The sequence below is a fragment of the Falco rusticolus genome, chromosome 12, assembly GCF_015220075.1.
Source record: "Falco rusticolus isolate bFalRus1 chromosome 12, bFalRus1.pri, whole genome shotgun sequence".
Lineage (NCBI taxonomy): Eukaryota > Metazoa > Chordata > Aves > Falconiformes > Falconidae > Falco > Falco rusticolus.
The window spans coordinates 30,854,496-30,872,053 of record NC_051198.1 but is presented as its reverse complement, the minus strand read 5'-3'; the positions used below and the strand labels follow the sequence as shown (position 1 = coordinate 30,872,053).

At 41.5% G+C, this 17,558-nt stretch overlaps 1 protein-coding gene across 26 annotated transcripts in view; it reads left to right on the top strand.

The window, feature by feature from the left end:
* The window catches only part of NRXN1 (neurexin 1), a 730,254-nt gene that overhangs the window by 594,659 nt on the left and 118,037 nt on the right, over positions 1–17,558 (top strand). For all 26 annotated transcript variants that reach the window (XM_037405538.1, XM_037405537.1, XM_037405535.1 and 23 more), the window contains one exon: positions 8,047–8,218. In XM_037405538.1, the coding sequence (XP_037261435.1) occupies positions 8,047–8,218 (172 nt within the window). The remainder of the gene's footprint in view (positions 1–8,046; positions 8,219–17,558) is intronic.

Here is a 17,558-nt window from a genome sequence, read left to right as displayed (position 1 = left end):
ATGTGAGCTACCTTGGCTGCTAGTTAGAAGAATTTATTTTCTTTCAAATTAGGCTCTGGTTGGTGTAGCAGCATCTGTAGCCTCTTCAACCCATCTGTACCATCTCACCACAACTGGGAATCCGTGGTGAGACACAAGCAAGGTCAGGACATTTCCATGCAACCTGCGGTTTTGACCGAAAGTAACCTCATTAAGGGCTGACTACTTGAATTCTTCTTTACTGCATATTTTCTCAGAAAAATTTAATTTTGTGTACTGCAGTAATGATGCTGAGTGGATAATAAGATGCAGTATGCTGCTGCTGCGGGCTGTACACCATATGTCTTCCATAACTATTGCATTTTGGGGGGCTGATTGTTAGGGTAATTGTATTGTCTCAGTAATTCGTCATCAGAGTAACTTGAAATAATACAGCTATGATATATAGCGGTGAGAATTGCAGTGTTTAAAGAGGAAAACTGCAGTCTGAGAACTGAAGTGTCAGAATTGTAGATTTATAAATATTTATAAATATTTCTACATTTTCTGCTTGTTGAGCTTCATGTATAAATTGAATTGCCCTAACAACACTTAAAGTAGACTGGGAGGACAATTATTTTAAAGCAGAAAGCGATAGAAGCCATTATTTCAGAGCCGTAAGGATCAGTTCGTTCCCGCCTGAAATGCTGGGGCAGCACACGCCTCGGCAATGCCTTCTTTCCAGGCATTTTGTTCTGTGGTGGCACATATGGCATTTGGTGATATAAAAAAAATTGGTTTAAGTCATGTGTCACTTGTTCCACTTAGTAAGCCACTTAGGCAGCTTTTTTCCCAGGTACACCTCCTTCATAAATTAGCGTGATGCTGGGCCCATATTTCACTTACCTCTTTTAAGGGTCAGTGGTTTAAGGCTAGAAGCTGCTTAATTTTTATAGAGCAACATTTAAGAGAGCAATAGCTCTGGTAGCATCTGTATGTATTTGCATACATAATACTGTTACAGTGACAGTGCTATTTCTTATATGTCAACCAGGGGCATCTGGCGAACAATGAATTTTTATTATTTCTGTATTGATTTAGAAAATCTAGATAACTTAATGGCATGAAACTGGGGTCATTTAAAGGTTTATGAAATGATCTTACAGAGCTTCTGAGTAAAACGTGAGAGCAAAATAGGATGCAAGTTCTCTCTCCATCTCTCTTTAACAAAATCCATGGAACAACTGATTGAGGATCCCAAAATCAAGGGTGGAGAAAAAGGTCTGTTGCTGTGTATTTGTGATTATATATCTGTTTTTCAAGTGCCTTGTACTGTCTCTGAAGGGATCTTGGTGTACAAGAGAAAGGTGTGCTTGGGTTTGCACTGAGGTGAGCATGCACAGGTTCTGCAGGGAATACTGATAGCAGTTGTGGCTCTGCAGGCAACATTTTTCCTCTCTGAACAGCATGAATGGTGGCTTAGCGTAGTGTTAGGCAGCATTTTCATGCCAGGATGGCATGCAAACAGGTACCACAGCCCTGACTGCACTTGTTGCAGGAGTCCAAGGGTCATGTTTGGCCACAGCCACCACTCAAGCCAAGTAATTGATATCCTTCAAGTCACGAAAAAACTTCCTGAATGCAAACATGCTGTGTACTGGAGGCTCGAAAAGACCAGTCAGCTGCAGATAAAGTCATTTTGGAAGCAAGTATTGACCATTTATCCCTCCAGCCCCACTGCCTTGGGGACCAGAAGGCTGAGAATCGAGTAAAAGAGAACAAATCTTTCCAGAAGCAGGTCCAATGAGGAAGGCGAAGCAGCCAAAACTGCTGGAGGACTGGATTGAGGGAAACCCACTTTGCTGCATGCTGTTGAGAGCTGATGCGAGGGTAATTAAATCAGTGTCACTTGTGCAGAGAATCAAACCTCCAGCTGAGAAAAATCAAGCGTTTAGTTTAAAATCATGGGATTTAACATGATTTTCAGTTCTTTCTATTAGCCCGCCAGTGCAGTAGCCTGCAAGGCTTTGGGTTTTTAGCTTTTCTGTCCAATTATCAGAACCAGGCGCTTGGTTTAAAAAGAAAGTGGGATTTTCTCATAACCCAGAGGTCTACAGAGCTGTGAAATTAAGAAACAAGCAAATATCAGGGATGTTGCAAATGAACGGTGAGAACTGTCGAGAAGGAACACTGGGAGTAGCTCCATCTCCTCACTAGGCATCTAGGAAAGGAGAAGCTTGGTTTGTTGTGCCTTCCCCCCTGCTTCTCCACAGTACCTGTGTGTTTCCAGCTTTTGGGAAAAGAAAGAGAAACCAGACAGCTCAATGCCGGTCAGATGCCAGTCTGTCAAAGACTGAATACCAGGTGGACGCACCCTGTCAGGCATTGGCAAAAATCTTTCCTTCCTCGCTCAAAGTGCCCACCTGAGGCTGGCAGCGGTCTCCAAGGGAGTTTTCAAGCCCCTTCTACATTTTCTGTAGTATGTCAGGCACTGGTACACTGAAGGCTGTAATCCATCCCTGAAAATGGTTACCTTTCTGAATTCGTGGAGGGACACAAAACCTGACTGTAGGCACTTGTGGTGAGGGATGACGGGAGAGTGCCTGTTCCTGTAGTGGGTTGTCCTGCAGTCGACTAAAAAGTAAACAGATTTGATTACTGTTGGTAAATATTAGGTTTAATATTTAAGCACCTCTCATAGAGAAGAACAGTAAGAAAAATATTTAAAAAAATAATTTATGACGTTAGGTTAATGGCATTAATCCTAAGAGTATGAAATTAAAAACCCATATTCAGAATATTAACTTCTGTGAATGATTACATCTTTTCTATTCCAGTGGAAGGACTCTTCCCAGACTTTTTATATTTTCTGTGTCTTTCCCAGGAAACATTTCCTCTGGAAGAGACTAGATGATGATAAGAAATGGTGATGGATTATAAAACCAAAATATTAAAACGTAGTTACTCAATTAATCTTGGAGTTCAAATCTATCTTCTGCCCATTATTATGTATCCCTCCCCTCGCTTCCTGCAGCAAACCACTAATTTTACATACATGTTTCCTTACAGGATTTGGAAAACCAGAAATTATTTCAATTGCTTTGCATACATCTCTGTAATATAGAGTGTTAGCCTCTGATTACATTTGAGTGAAAATGATCTCACTCTTCCTTAATAAATCTCAAAAATACAAAAATCAAAGCCAACCATCAGTTAGTTCTAAGACTTTGTTATCACATTCACCAGCACGTTGTGCCTCAGGGACTGGCACTATAAGATGCAAAGTGGCAAGCTTGAATTTTTTTTCTTTCTATTTGTTCACCTGCGGGAGTCACAGTATTATTACTTTTCTTTGGAAGTGTTTAAAGGTTGTAAGTATTATGAGCTTAGGTTGTCTGTGGTCTCTTCTAAAACTACTCTTGTGCCAAATATGCATACGCCTGTGTTTGATTCCAGAATTATTACTACAGAGAGCAGTAAAACCTTGCTGATACTATAGAAAATACCGTTATTCTGGAGAGAGACATATATATTTTATACTAGCATAGGTTTTACTGCTTTTGGAGTTGGCAGATCGGTAGCACTGAACTGAGGTCCAACAGGGAACAAATCGCGCTGTCAGCTGCTGGCTTGGTTTGCATTTCACATTTCTTGCTCGGTTCTCGGGTTCATCAGCATTCGCTGTGCTTCATCAGAAGCCTGTTAATGCCAACGTAGAAGTATTTAGTGTACACAATTCATAAAACATGCTTGAAAACATTCCACCGGAGTTGCTAGATTACAATAGTAGCTGCCAGTGCTTTGGAAGACAAAATGTTTTGTAATGATTGGTGCATACATGTGCATGCACGCACAGCTGTACTGTCTGAGCCATCAATGTCAGTGTTTCAGAGCATATTAGCAATGTAGGGCTAGAGATAAACATGCATCTCATGCTTTTATCCAACTGCTTTGAAGCTGGTAACGTGTTTATCCTTACCCTATGAGCCTGGGCTTCTACAAGTGGCTGCCCAGCAGAGGTTAAACCGTAGGCAAAATGTTGCACGTTGCAGTAACATCTAGGGGTACTTTAGGTAACACCAGATGAGCTTATCTGCCTTCATGGGTATTGTGGAGAGAAAGTCACCCTGACCTCAGAAACAGGAGACCTACACAGCCAAAGCACCTCCAAACCAAAAGTGTAGCTTTTCTGAAGAGCTGCTGGCTGGGGCTCAGTGTCAGTAGATGGGCTGTAGGTGAACCAGAGGTCCCTGTGCTGCTTTGTCCCAGGGCATGGGGATGGGGTGTGACAGTTGCAGCCACCTCCGTGACAGCTTCTGATTTGAAGTTCAAAATAATTTCCAGAGACAGAGAAAAACGTTTATGCTACTTCTTGACATGCTTCATTCCTCTCCTGAAGGTGTGTCGTCTCTTCTGGCCTCTCTTGAAAATAATATTGGGGGCTCTCCCATCTCCGGTCTTGTCTCCGCTCTCTTATTATGGCCTCCCCATTTTAGATTAAAGGCGCGGCAGGAAAAGGAATTGGTTTCATTGCTAGGCTCTCCCACAACTGGGTGATTGAAAAAAATGGAACGTAGGCAAAGAACTGTAAGTGGCGCGGTGGGCTCCTACAGGCCCTGCGTACAGAGCTGATTTTTACCAGGGGAGCTCTGAAATGAGCATCTTTGCTAGTGGGCAAACATAACCTCCTAAAATGTGAGCCTGGAACACTGTGCTGCCTCAGCTCACTGGCAAGGATAACATCGCTCGACAGTGATGCTGACCTGTGGTGGTACTTCGTAATGCCCAGGCGTTCCTGTAGTGCCTGTCATCAGGGTGCAGGAGACAGAACCTCTCACTCTGCGTTGGTCTGAGGCTGTTTCTGATAGGAAGAATAAGATCATTATGAATGACCAAGTGATAAAGGGAAATTTCTACTACTGCACTACGCAACTGAGGCTGGCAGAGCAGAAATGATCATTTAGTGTGTTTCAGTTTTATCAGTCGCTTCCCGTTCCACACAACCAAGTTGCTCCAGAGAGGAGGCTAAAAATACAAAGTGGTTCTTTCTAATGTGCTACAGGCCCATAAGGCTGAGCATCACAGGGCTGAGATCAGGTTAGCTCAGCGGGGTACTGCACATCAGCTGACCCACAATAACCATAGGCACACATCGTCTTAACCAGTGACAAATGAAAAATACTGTAACTTACGTTATCTTGCAGTGAGGGGGGAGTGAGTCAAAAACTCCTGCATGGCAAGGGCTTAAACCCGCCGTCTGCATGCAGGGGCGCCTATTGCAACTCGGTTGATTCACACAACTTACTGCTTTGTGGTAGTGTCGTCATCTCTCTGGGCCCAGGCGCTGTCAGGGCTGTGCATCGTAATTTATTTTGTAGTTCTAGAGGGCTTGTAGTCCATGTCATGTTTAGCGTGATGTTTAGAAGTCAGGCTTAAATATGGTTATGATAAGGAACACCAAAACCTGAAACACAGATTTGCTTCCTTGGTTTATGGGAGGTTACATAAATGCCCACAGGTGCTGAAAAAATGAAATGTATCCTTTAAAAATGGAGGTTTTCATGTTCTCAGCTACACAAATATATTAGAAATAGCGCTAAGGTTTGTCAGTGTAGTCTGTTATGAAATATTTAGGTGATATTCTTTGCTATTGCAGCTGCATTCTTGGTGTCTGTGCGCAGTACTTCTGTACAAATGTAGGGAAGTCAGAGAAACTTGTTTTTTTCACTAGAAAGTGTATATATGTGTATATATATATATCAAAATATATCAAGGAAGGCTAAATGTATGCCTTCAGGTCTCTGAAGCTTTCATTTTACTTGCTAATACCTGGCCATTTACAAATGGTATTTTGGTAACCATTGCAGCATTACAGTCTCTTATTTTGGAAAAGCTGCTGATATATTTGGCTTTTATGCCACTTCGTTTTGCCTACACCTGTCCTGTTTGCTCAAAGGTGGGTTCTTTTCCTTGTCATTTTTTGGTCTAAAAAATTTTATACATATATATAGCAAACAGGAAAGCAGGTATGTAAAGTGTAGGTTATGAATAGTATAATTATGAATCGCTGTAAAATGCATCAGCTTTTTTTAATCCTCAAAGCCTTTGATTTCTTGAAAGTACTGTGGAAAGGGGCATATGCCATTATCATTACATGCTGGTTTTCTGCATTTCATAAATTAGTAAAAAAGGAGATTGCTTCAGAGGCAGGACAATGTTCTATTTCTTTGTAGACATTTCTGTATAAAGACAGTAAGCATGTGGGTGAAACAGGTGAAGAAAATAAGCTACTGCATCCATGGGATAAAATGGGTGAAATCTATTCTGAGTCATAGTAGAACCAGAAATAAATCAAAAAAAATAGAGCTGCAGTTACTCTCCCAAGATATCTGGGAGATTGCTCACATGAAGGGGAAAAGAAGGATGTGTTCGGTGAGGTGGATCCCTTATTGACACCCCGTAGGCATGGGGAAGTAGGACCAGCCGACAGAGAAATGTGAAAACAATCCGCAAAGAACAAAGAGGGATGTTTAGAATGTGATTTAAGCAAAAAGAAGACGAAGAAAAAATACTTTTCAGAGTCATTCTGCAAATCTCAGCAGGGTATGGTCCTTTTGTTGTTTTTAAAATGATCATAGCATAAGAGGTGATAAGATAGTGCCAAAAAGCTTAGAGACTTTCCCAAAGGTGTTCAGCAGCTGCTTAGCTGTGTAACTGGAATACGCAGGCACTGCTGGGAAACGGAGTCGGGTATTTCAAAAGACAATACGATACAGTGGAAGAACTCCGAGCTCTTCGCTTGGGAGACTCCCACAGGCGAGGAGCCGCGGGATGCACTTCCCGCAGGAGCAGTGCCAGGGTAGTCAGAGAAAGAGGGAGCAGACAAAAAAGATGCATGGAGAGAGGTGAAGCTGGTTCTGGGAAGACTGAGTGATCGTTGTGTTTCATCTGGTAGAGTAAAAACTGTAAGATTATTTTTTTAAAAAAACTTTTAAGAAGGATATACCAGTACCAATGCCATGAAATTTCAAGTAGAATTGCCTCTTATGACACACAAGCCCCTCATCTCATACTGTGCATTTTTTTTTTTCTCCACAATTTAATAAATATCCTTACTCAGTAATAGAATTGACTTTATAGGAGGAAAATAAAATATCACAGAGCCCTTAAGTTAAACTTTTAATAGACATTAAAGGACTTGGTTGAAATGCAAATGTCATATTAGGGTGAACATCTTGATAATTAAAAGACAATAAAAAGGAAAACATGCCAGATCAGAGTAATCTGGGAAATCTGTAACCTTGGCCCTGACTATGAATGTGCGTGGGAAGTCCCCTTGGCCCCAGGTGCGCTTGGGCATGGGAGTTTAAAGGAAAATCCCAGCAAAAAAATAAATTAGTCTCGGTCCTTAGTAGAAACAAGATGTTGTCCCTGTGTCACAAATGCCTTTCAATTCCTCTGGCTCTGACCAGGAGAGTCCATGTTGTCAATTAGTGTGTTCTTGTCTTAATGACTTGGAGCTACTACAATGTGATGCAAAAACCCGTCCATTAGAAAAAAGAAGGTTTGCTCTTCTGTTACCAGTTGTGATGACGCAGAGTATGGATGAGGTGTGGAGCGGGGAGGTGCAGGGCTGGGCCTTGGGTTTTATAGCCAGAAAATCCTTGGACCTCTTCCAAGTGACACTGCAAGGCTCTTCCTTCTGAAAGACTAAAAGCAAAAATGGGGTTGAATCCTCATGGAGGCGAGAGAGGGAATAAGGAAAGAAAACCTGGGGGTTTCTCCTCCTTCCCTGCTCCTCATCTTGGTCTGAATCTCTTGGAAAAGGAGAACGCTCAGTTTGGTGGAATAACTCATTTGGAATATCAATTAGCCATCAAAGAGATGTCCCAGACTTACTGAGCTGTCAGGAGGCTTGTCACTGCCACATGCAAGCCTTCAGAAGTTCCATCAGAGGAGGGAAGATGTTGTTAGGAACCTTTCCCTGTATGACACACTGTCTCTATTTCTTGTTAAAACAGCTCTTAATTAGTTCTTCTTTTTCTTCTTCCTTTTTTTTTTTTTTTTTTTTTTTTTTTTAATATGCAGCACCAGGGAAAAATTGGAGTTAAATTTAATGTTGGAACTGATGACATCTCTATTGAAGAGATCAACGCAATCATTAATGATGGAAAATACCATGTAGTACGTTTCACAAGAAGTGGTGGCAATGCCACGTTACAGGTGGACAACTGGCCAGTTATCGAACGTTACCCAGCAGGTAAGGGCTTACACAAACGCTGAGTGAGAGGGTGGGGGATGTGTGGAGTTTGGCTCATTTTGCTTCTCTTCTACTACAGCATCAGCTCCTTCGCAGTGTTTTAGTAGCTAATTAAGTAGTTAAAGAGTCCTGAGCAATATGCAGTTTATGATGATGGCATTTCCTAAGTGAGTTTAAAAGCAAAATTATTACTGGAAGTGGAAAAGTACAGTTATCAAGGCATGAAGTAGTGATTTTGTTTCTTGTTTTCATTTGTTTTTACTGGATTATTGTTTTAGGGGGGGAAAAAAAGGCTTTGACAAAAGCTACACAGTCAAGTGACTCTCAAATGGATCTCCAAGTGATGGGGTAAAACATTCACTGAGGAAAAGGTTGTCTGTGTTCTGTTAATTACAAGTTGTTATTAAAGCAGCCTGAAGTTTATGAATTTAGCAGAAATGTTCTAGCAGGCACAGACGAACAGGTGGAAAAGTTATCAATTGTTCAACCAACCGACCAACTTAAGATGCCTTCTTTAAAATGCAAACTACAGGATACTCCTTTGTGCAAGTGATGCTGCTTCCTTGAACAGGACCGCTCGTGTGAATACGGGGTTGCCTTGATCGGGCCCACATTTAATTTTATGTGAATGCCATGCGCTGAGGATTACTGTGTTACTAATTTTATTCATTTTTAAAGGCAACAGGTTTTTCTGATACGCAATCCCTTTCTTATTGACTAGGACTACTGAGCTGTTAACGGTAACCTACGAATCTGCATGTTACCTGTTACCAGTTGGTCTGTGTGTTTATTTCATTAAAGAAAAGGCAGCAAATCCAGAGGTGTAAGTGAAAGGTATTCTGGTTTGCATATCTGATATTTCATAAATGACAGTTCTGATTTATCTGCTTAAAATTAGAAAATTCTTCATTTTGGGGGTGGAGTGGGATGGGAGGGTGTGTTTCACTAATAAGGAACACAAACGCCATTCCCTGTACTAGTTATTAGCATTTAGGGTGCTGGGTTGTTTGGGGTTTTTTTCTGTAGTGTTTTGAGCTGTGTAGTTCAGCTGTTCACCCATCTTTTTAAAAAATAAAAATAATTTTTAAAATTCATAGGTGAAATATAACCCTTCAGGTAATTTCTTGGAAATAGTTTAGAATTTAAAATAAAAATGAAAGTATGCATTGCAAATGAAATTATGTGTAGCAGGACTTGTTAAAAAACCCACCTGTGTGCTAATGCACTCATGAATGAGTGACAGTTCTGGTGGTTAGGAACAATTAATGGCTTTAAATTAGACACGTCTCTTAGGGGTGGTAAATTCTTGAAGGGAAGGGGGATAGCGAATGAAATGTGTCCTGTGATGGGGTCAGATATTCCCGTTTCCCCCACATCCCCCTTGTCTTCTAACTTTTGCAGTGTTGGGTAAATGGTAGCTGGAATAAGATGTTGGAAACTGGGGAGGAGTGTGTCTTAGTTTGTGGTCCAGACCTGTGTGGCAGAAAGGAAAAAAATAGGTTTGGGATGGCTTTCTTTTTCTTTGTTTGTTTCTGTTGATTTTTACCTAAAATGATGACCATGAAAATATTTTTCTTCTCTGTATGTCATATTCATGAAAATACCAAGTGGCTGTAAGGAGGACAAGCTGCAGTTGAGTTCTGCAGATGGCGGCACAAAGAACTTGTTTATACTGAACGGAGATCCTTCTGGAAAACAGTGCTTTCCTTGGGGTGGGATTAGTGCAGTGGAAGGAGGGGTGGGTGTTTCCTTTGAAAAAGGAAAACAAGAAATTGGAGCTTCTTGAGCTTCCTTTAGAAGTCTGTGCACAAGCTGCATTTCAAGGCATTTTCAGTTGCTTCACCAGGTGTGGAGCAGAGTCTCTCGGCGTGCTTTATTGCTGGATCTTCCAAGACTTCTGTCGGCCTTGAATTCCCTCTGCCTTTCCTTTAGTACTATTTTATGGCTCCTCTATGCCACAGAATCGCTTTTGAAATCCATCCTCCCCCTTTTCACCTTTCGGCTCTTTTCCCTTCTCAGCATGAGAGCACCCAGCCGTACCTTTCTCCGAGGCTTCCGTGCTGCTCCGTTGGGTTTGGCACTCATTTAAACCCTTTTTTAAGCACCCGTTTCTTCACGGGCTGGTTTTGAGGTACCCTTTAGAGAAGATGCAGGCTTGTCCTGAAGACTCTGCTGCCTTTGAGCAAGCTTGACACTGCTCTGAAGATAATGGCACCAGGTTCAAAGCCGCCACTGGCCGTTCCAGTTCTAAAAGTGGTATTTCTAAAAGTCACGTCTTAAAAGATACCAGACACCACAGTTTGGCAAATGCTGCTGCATCCCATTTCGATGGCTGTTGCTGTTTTAGGGACTGGCAGTAGTTACCTGGCAGCACCAGTGAGCCAGCAAACTTGCACTTTGCTCCTATTTTGGATGGAGGACACGTTGCTGTTGTACAATATGGACCAATTTTGATCCTATTTGCATGAGCAAGGGCTCATTAGCTTTCATTTCAGTGCTAGAAAGATTTTTTTTTTTGCTTTGTGCCTGTTTTTGAATTGTTTCTTTCTGCATAATTTCTTAATGTGGCTGCACCACTGCACATAAGCACAGCCTTCTCTTTCCCACTTCTGTTTTTGTTTTAAAGAATAGAAACAAGATTAGCAGCTTAATTAGTAAATTTGCTATTCTCAAATATGCTGGATGTCCTTTTTTCAAAACTAAATTAATATTAAAAAAAATCAGTTGGTTGCCTAAAGTGTGCCAGCTGATTGATCCTCCTTTCTTTATGAGGAAAGATTTTACTCCATATTACACTTCTGGTTGGAGTGCTTGTTTGTGATCGGCATCGCAGAATATTGGGTGAAGATTTTCTGAGGCTCAGGATTTCCAGATTTGTTGCCCGTGTAGCCTTCCTGCAGCCCCATCTAACTGCTGCTGATAATGGCACCCAGCGCCCAGTAACAGCTGGTGTTGCATCACTCGCTCGGAGGTTTTGTGGGCACCTCTCCTGATACTCAAAGCAAGCATCTTTAGAAAAAGACCTGTGGCCCTGATTGCCACAAGTCATTGTGGGATTAGTAGTGAGCCTGAACTCAGTCCTGGGACCCAGGAGCGGCCCAGAATTCGGTGCTCTTGCAAAGGGTTTTCTACCTGGTGGAGAATTGCATGTGCATGACTCTCTAATATTGCTTTACGGGCAGTCAGAGACGGGGACACCTTGCAAAAGGCTTCCACAGCTGCTTTGTGAGTTTTATCCTAGAGCTGCATAAAATGCAGAAATGACCCTGGAAGACGAGTAGGATCTGGCATGTTTCTCTTTTACATCATTCTCCATCCCACTAGACCCTGATTGCGATGTTTTCTCTGGGCTGCTGCAGCTTCGGTTTGTACCTGGGTACGTGTGAAATGAGAGAGCTGTACCAGGGAACAAGGTTGGGGTGGCCAGTGGTAGAGGGGGGTGGTTGCAAAGGTGCTGGTTGTTTTTTGGAGTATAGTGGGGAAAACTGTGGTTTAGTCCTAGACAAATGTGAAGATGCCAGTGTCCTGAAATGCTTGGCTGATTTTCAGAGGCAGAGGTTTAGATTTAGGTACGTATGTTCTTCCAGACTCCCATCAGTGTCGGCGGTGGTAGGTTTTTTTGCTTCCTTCTCCAAAGTTTCTCTCTTGCCGTGTCTCTGAGTGCAGTGCTAGAGCTATGAGGATGCACACTTCAGTTTCTGCTCTTTATTAGATGTTTGCCTTGGTTTCCCACCTCGTCACTGTGTCAGTGGCTGGTGGGTAGCCCTGTGGTTGACAGTGGCATGTGTAGGTTTTTGATAGCTAAGATGCCCAGAGCCATACTGGATTTCTATAGTCCATCTTTCTTAACTAAATTCAATGTTATGTCTCTTTAAACGGATGATTATCATCCGTCTGCACCTTCCCACAGAACTTTAATATCTCACCTTGGCTTTTTTTTCCGGATAGTGATTTCCCATTAACTTACCTGGATGCAGCCTAATTTCCGATCCTGTGCGCCAGGAATGAGAAAACAGCTGACTGTGCAGCCAGACTTCCTCCTCCGTAGGCTGACTCCGTTTTCCATGCAGATCCTCTCTGCTCCTTATGGCTTACCTTACCTGCTTTACAACTTAGTTGTAATTGCCCTTCCCAACTGGGTGGCTGCTGTTGCGGAGATGGGATGGAACCATTAGCAGCAACTCCAGCTACTACTGTGAGGAGGCTGCTCTTGTAGCTTCAGTCAGGTAGTGAGCTACACTGAAATTTAGGTTTGCTAAGAATGCATTTCTGATGGGAAACCAAAGGACATGTTAACTTGGGCAGAACTGAACTGACAATTATGTCCAAAGAAAACCCCCAAATAATAGGAAATTGGGTTTAGTGCTGTCAAAATATTAATTTCAGTATTGTCTAAATAAAATGTCCTGACTTTTCATGTCAGCGTTGCCCAGTGTTTATAGGGGATTTAGGTAATCTGAGAACAAAGCATTTAATTTTATTTGAAACAACCTTTTCTTCCTCACCTGAAAGAAAATCTGATTCAAATAAAATCTGTTGAGGGCGGGGATAAAATCTTTCTCACAGCAGTGCTCATAGCCATACCTATTTAATGAGAAAAACAATTTTCTCAATTCTCTAATTTTCCTTTCTTAGTAGCAAAGGGTGTGCATTTTACCAGTCTGGGAAAGTATATCAGAACCAGCTAGATGACTGTCTAAGCCACAATAATCACCATTTATTGTGAAGGACTTTCAGAATCACTTTTCTGTGAACAACTCTAATACTTTCTGCAGTCAAAGGGAGTTTGCCCGATGCTGACTCTTTTAAAATACATGGAGCAACCAATCATTTTACCAGCAGGAACCTGCTCTTCAGGACTTCCATCATAAATCAGACTGATGCAGAATTTTCTGGATATGAGATGATCTGTTAGATATTGGCCAACTAGCCTATGGTTTCAAAGCTGTTCATACTGCCGTGAATACTCAGCAGTTCCCGGGTCCCTGCAGCAGGCTGGAAGATGGAGTTTGATGTAGGCAAATATGTAAAACAAAGCCTTCCCAGTCATCCCTAGATCTCTGGTCAGCCTTGGAAAAACATCACTTAGTTGTAACCGTCCTCACGTACCCCATGGGTCAGCAGATGTTGTCAGGGATGTGTCTGACAGACCCAGATCTAACAGCACGAGCATCTTGCACACGTTGTTGACACACAAGAGATTGTCTAAACCACTGCCAGACTACTGGAACAGATGTGTCTCTGTGATGGGGGACTATAAATTACAGTCGAGCATGCACACCAGAGAAGAACCTGTGTGAGTCCATGTATGTTGGCAGAAGATCAAACCAGAGGCTGACGTTATGGTTAGTGCCGAGTGCCTCTGCCGTATGGCAGTTGGCAGCAGAAGCTCTTAGGGCTTTGGTATAATCCAGAGTAATTCTGTTCTGGGCATTGATTTTTTGCTTTATCTTCTAAGGTTAAACATCTGAGAGCACACGTGTTGGCTTAGGGACTTGCTGTGGATCTGTGGGCTAAAGGCTGTTACTGCAGAACTCCCGGGATGGGGGCACCTCATTTAAATACTTTTCTTGGTTCCTGTATTCCGGAACTTAGACAAAACGTCTGCCATCTTTTCATGGGATACACCTGACTTTAAGATAAATGCTAAAAGCCAGCTATTATCATGTATCCTATTTAGGATAAGCGCTATCCATTTGTCTTGGTTTTGTGTGACTGTTAAGTTAGCAGGAGATGTTTGTGTCAGTGCATTTGTTTCTCCGGACTGGATTAGTATTTCCCAAGCAATCCAAGCAGCTGTGTAACTTGCATACCACTGGCTTAGAACAGCTTCCAAATTCGAGCCTGTACAGCCACTTGTGAAGAGAATCTGCTTTCTCAGACATTGCTTGGTGGCCAGGAGAGATCTCAGATTCTTTCACAAACACATCTTCAAATTATTCTGATAAAATGGACACACAGCTTATTATCCAGGCATCTGTGTTAAATTATAATGGTCAAGGTTATTCGCCTTGACTTGCATTTGCGATAGGGTAATTTTTCAAACCTCCCTGGCCGCTGCCATTCGGCCGCAGAACTTCCAGGCTGTTTGCCATGCTGAGATAATACAAACCTTCTGACTCCCATTTATTTATTTGTCCAGCAACACATAGTCTTTAGGCTTTTTTCTCACTTGTTTCCTTCTTTGGATAAAAGAATACATCTTGGATCTCCCTCGTGTGCTTTGCTTTGCTGTGGTCAGAGTTTTGAGGCTCCTACGTTCAGGTCCATCACTGTGATGAATCAGTCCTGATGGTGGACATAGAACACCCTCTTCTGATGAGCTGCAAAGCTGGCACGCTTGGAGCAGTCCCTCGTTACCTGAGGGCAAGGCTTGCAAAGGCAAAATAAAGACTGACTTTCTGCCCAGGAGGGAAATGCAGGAGAAAATACTTAAGTTTTGTTCACAGCAATTAAGCTTCTGTGAAACTGGTACAGCCCCAATGCCTCCTGAGTTTGATTTTATTTTACTGTTATTTTAATGTTATTTAAATAAAATAACAATTTAATAAAAATTGTTATTTTCCTGCTGTGAAAAGCTAGCAGTGCCAGTGACACAAGGACATCTCGTAACGCTTCCATTGGAAATAGCAGTGTTTGGGAAGAACAGGAGGACTTCTCAGGAGCTTTCCATCTGGGAATACATAGAAGCTGAATTATGTGGTGCAAGCGAACACAATGACAATGTATAAAATCAGGTTATAGGTGCGGGTCTGAAATATTTAGTCCATGGGATTAGTGAGAAAGGGAAAAATAGCAGCTAAGTCAGGAGTTCCTTGGTTATGGAGTAATGTCTCATCCTCCCAGATTTGGGAAGTAAAACTGAACAGTGTTCTGTATGGCCTTTCATGTGCTCATGGAGCCACATCTCCCTGGGGTTCTGTTTCTGCTGAAGTCTATGTCTGGGAATGTCTGCTGGTAACTATGATATTTAGACCTACCCTGTTTTGGTAGGAGATAATGGGACAGAAATATGAGTGAACATACTTTTTTTTTTTTTTTTTTAATTTGCACAAAGTCTTTGACAGAATTAAATATGTGAAAATATTCAGGAAGAAATTACACAACCCTGGTGGTAAAATTAAAGTTTTTTTTCATGGATCAGGCGCTGGATTAAGAACAGAGGCACAAATTCCCACCTAATGAAAATCAACAGCATAAATCCATTGATTTTTCAATGGAGGTATGATCGTTTAAACCATAAGTAATATATTCATTAACATTGATATAAAAAAAAAAAGTAGTTATAAACCATACATATTGGCTGTACTAAAGATGATGTCAAGATTGCTAGAGAATACAAAGATTAGTGAATGAAGAATCTAAAAAACAATAAATTCTTCCCTTGGCAAGGAATGAAAAACAAAATAAAAAAATGAAAGTTATTTAAAAAACAACAGAAAAATATTTTAACACACATTTAAACCCCTAAAATTTTTACATTTCTAACATTTAAAAATTAAAAAGTCTTTTATGCAGTTAATTTGCATTTTTTTTTTTGAGTGAGAGATTTTATAAAATCTTCACTAGCTTAAACAACATTCTAATTGATCAAAATATTCTTCATTTTTGTCCCAAAGTTTAAATAATCAACTCGCTCTGTTGGATAGGCATCCTAACAGTAAAAGAAAAGCTAATATATGAAGGCAGGCACACAGGTGAGATCTTTTATACTTCTTTTCTGAACTTTTCTAGAAAATATTTTGAATTAATTGCACTGGCTCAAGACAAAGGTTTAATGCTGTAGACAACTCTTGAATTATTTTCATTTACAGTCAAAAACCAAGTTCTGAGAAGGTTTAGAATGCTAAAGAAAATAAAATGAAACACTATTTAAATCAATGGCCCACTTTCCTTCTAAAAGACTAGTGATTTGTTTGGGTTTTGTTTGGGTTTTTTCCCCCATTTCCTTTTCCCCCATGTGCATTTAAAGGTTATGTCAGTGATAGAAGAGCTTAAGGAATGAGAAAGAGAAATGTCCTGGGTCACGCCTGCTTCTTTGCATAAGTTGCTTCTCTTATAGAGTAACTTAGGAGAAAACCCCTGTCCTTAGGAATTTTCTTTTCACTTTCCAGTCCAAACGCTTCCCACTTCATTCCACTTTGTTCTTGCGTGTCTTTTCATAGAACAGTTTTCTCATTTCTCTGCTTGTCACAATATCCTTTCTTTTGATGCTTTTTTTATTTTGAATTCATTTTTCAAAAGCATGTGCGGCTGGAAATGGGCAGCCGTGAGAACACCAGGACCTCGCGTAAAGACATATGAATGTTGATGCTGAAAGTCAGCGCCACTGGTGCATTCTAAGATCTTGTATTCCCTTTTCATACCTCAGAACCGGATGGCTCAGCATCATGCTGCAGCTGACTAGTATACCCATTAAACATCTTTAATCATAATTTCTCCCTCATAACATCCCAGTTACTGCAAAAAAAAGGTGTGACCGGTCCTATATGTTAAGCGTGTGAGCTGCACTTTGTGGTATGAGCTTCAGTGTCACTTCTGTTAACTCAGCAGGACTCAGTTCCTATTGACTGATACCTGCAGACCCCCAGTGCATCCAGTTTGGTATCACCTGCAGATTTCATTGCGGCGACAACATTTTATGCTAAGATCAGTGAAGAAAAAACCGAAGATTGGTCCTGAACTCATGTCAGGTACTTTCCTAGGAGTTCCACCCTGGTAGTTTTCCTGTGGGAAACCCACTGGTTTTCCTTACATACCTGCAGCGGCCTCGGTGACAGCTCCTGTGGCACAGCCCAGTGCAGTTTCAGAATTCACCACGGTGCTCGTCTTGTTTAGGTAGAACTTAGCATTTAGTTTATCATCTCTGCTTGACTTAAGCACATGTAGATCTTCCAGCCATTCAACTAGATGGCATCAGCTCTCCAAAATACTTGGAGAGCTTTGATAACGTGTGACTGACCTACTGTCTCTTAAGGATTTTTAATTTGCAAATAGAGGTAATACAGTGGGGAGCAACGAGGGCCAGAATATGGTATAGCTGACACTGGCCAGTCTGAACGTAACCAGCAATGACTGGTTACCATCTGCGTGAATGATTCACCAAGAAGCTGAAGAAGAGATCTTGATGAAGTGGAAGTACTAGGGAGAAGACAATTCCAGTGCACCAGCTAGTTCATGGAAGGAGCTTGCATCCTGGGAAGATGGGCACCTTGAGTGTGATCTTATACAAGCAGCCCTTGCATTCAGCAGCCTGTCAGTAGATACAGAAGCAGGGTATCAGGGACTGTGGTCTCTACACGAGAGAGAGGAAGGAGGAGAGGAAAAATTCCACGTTCAA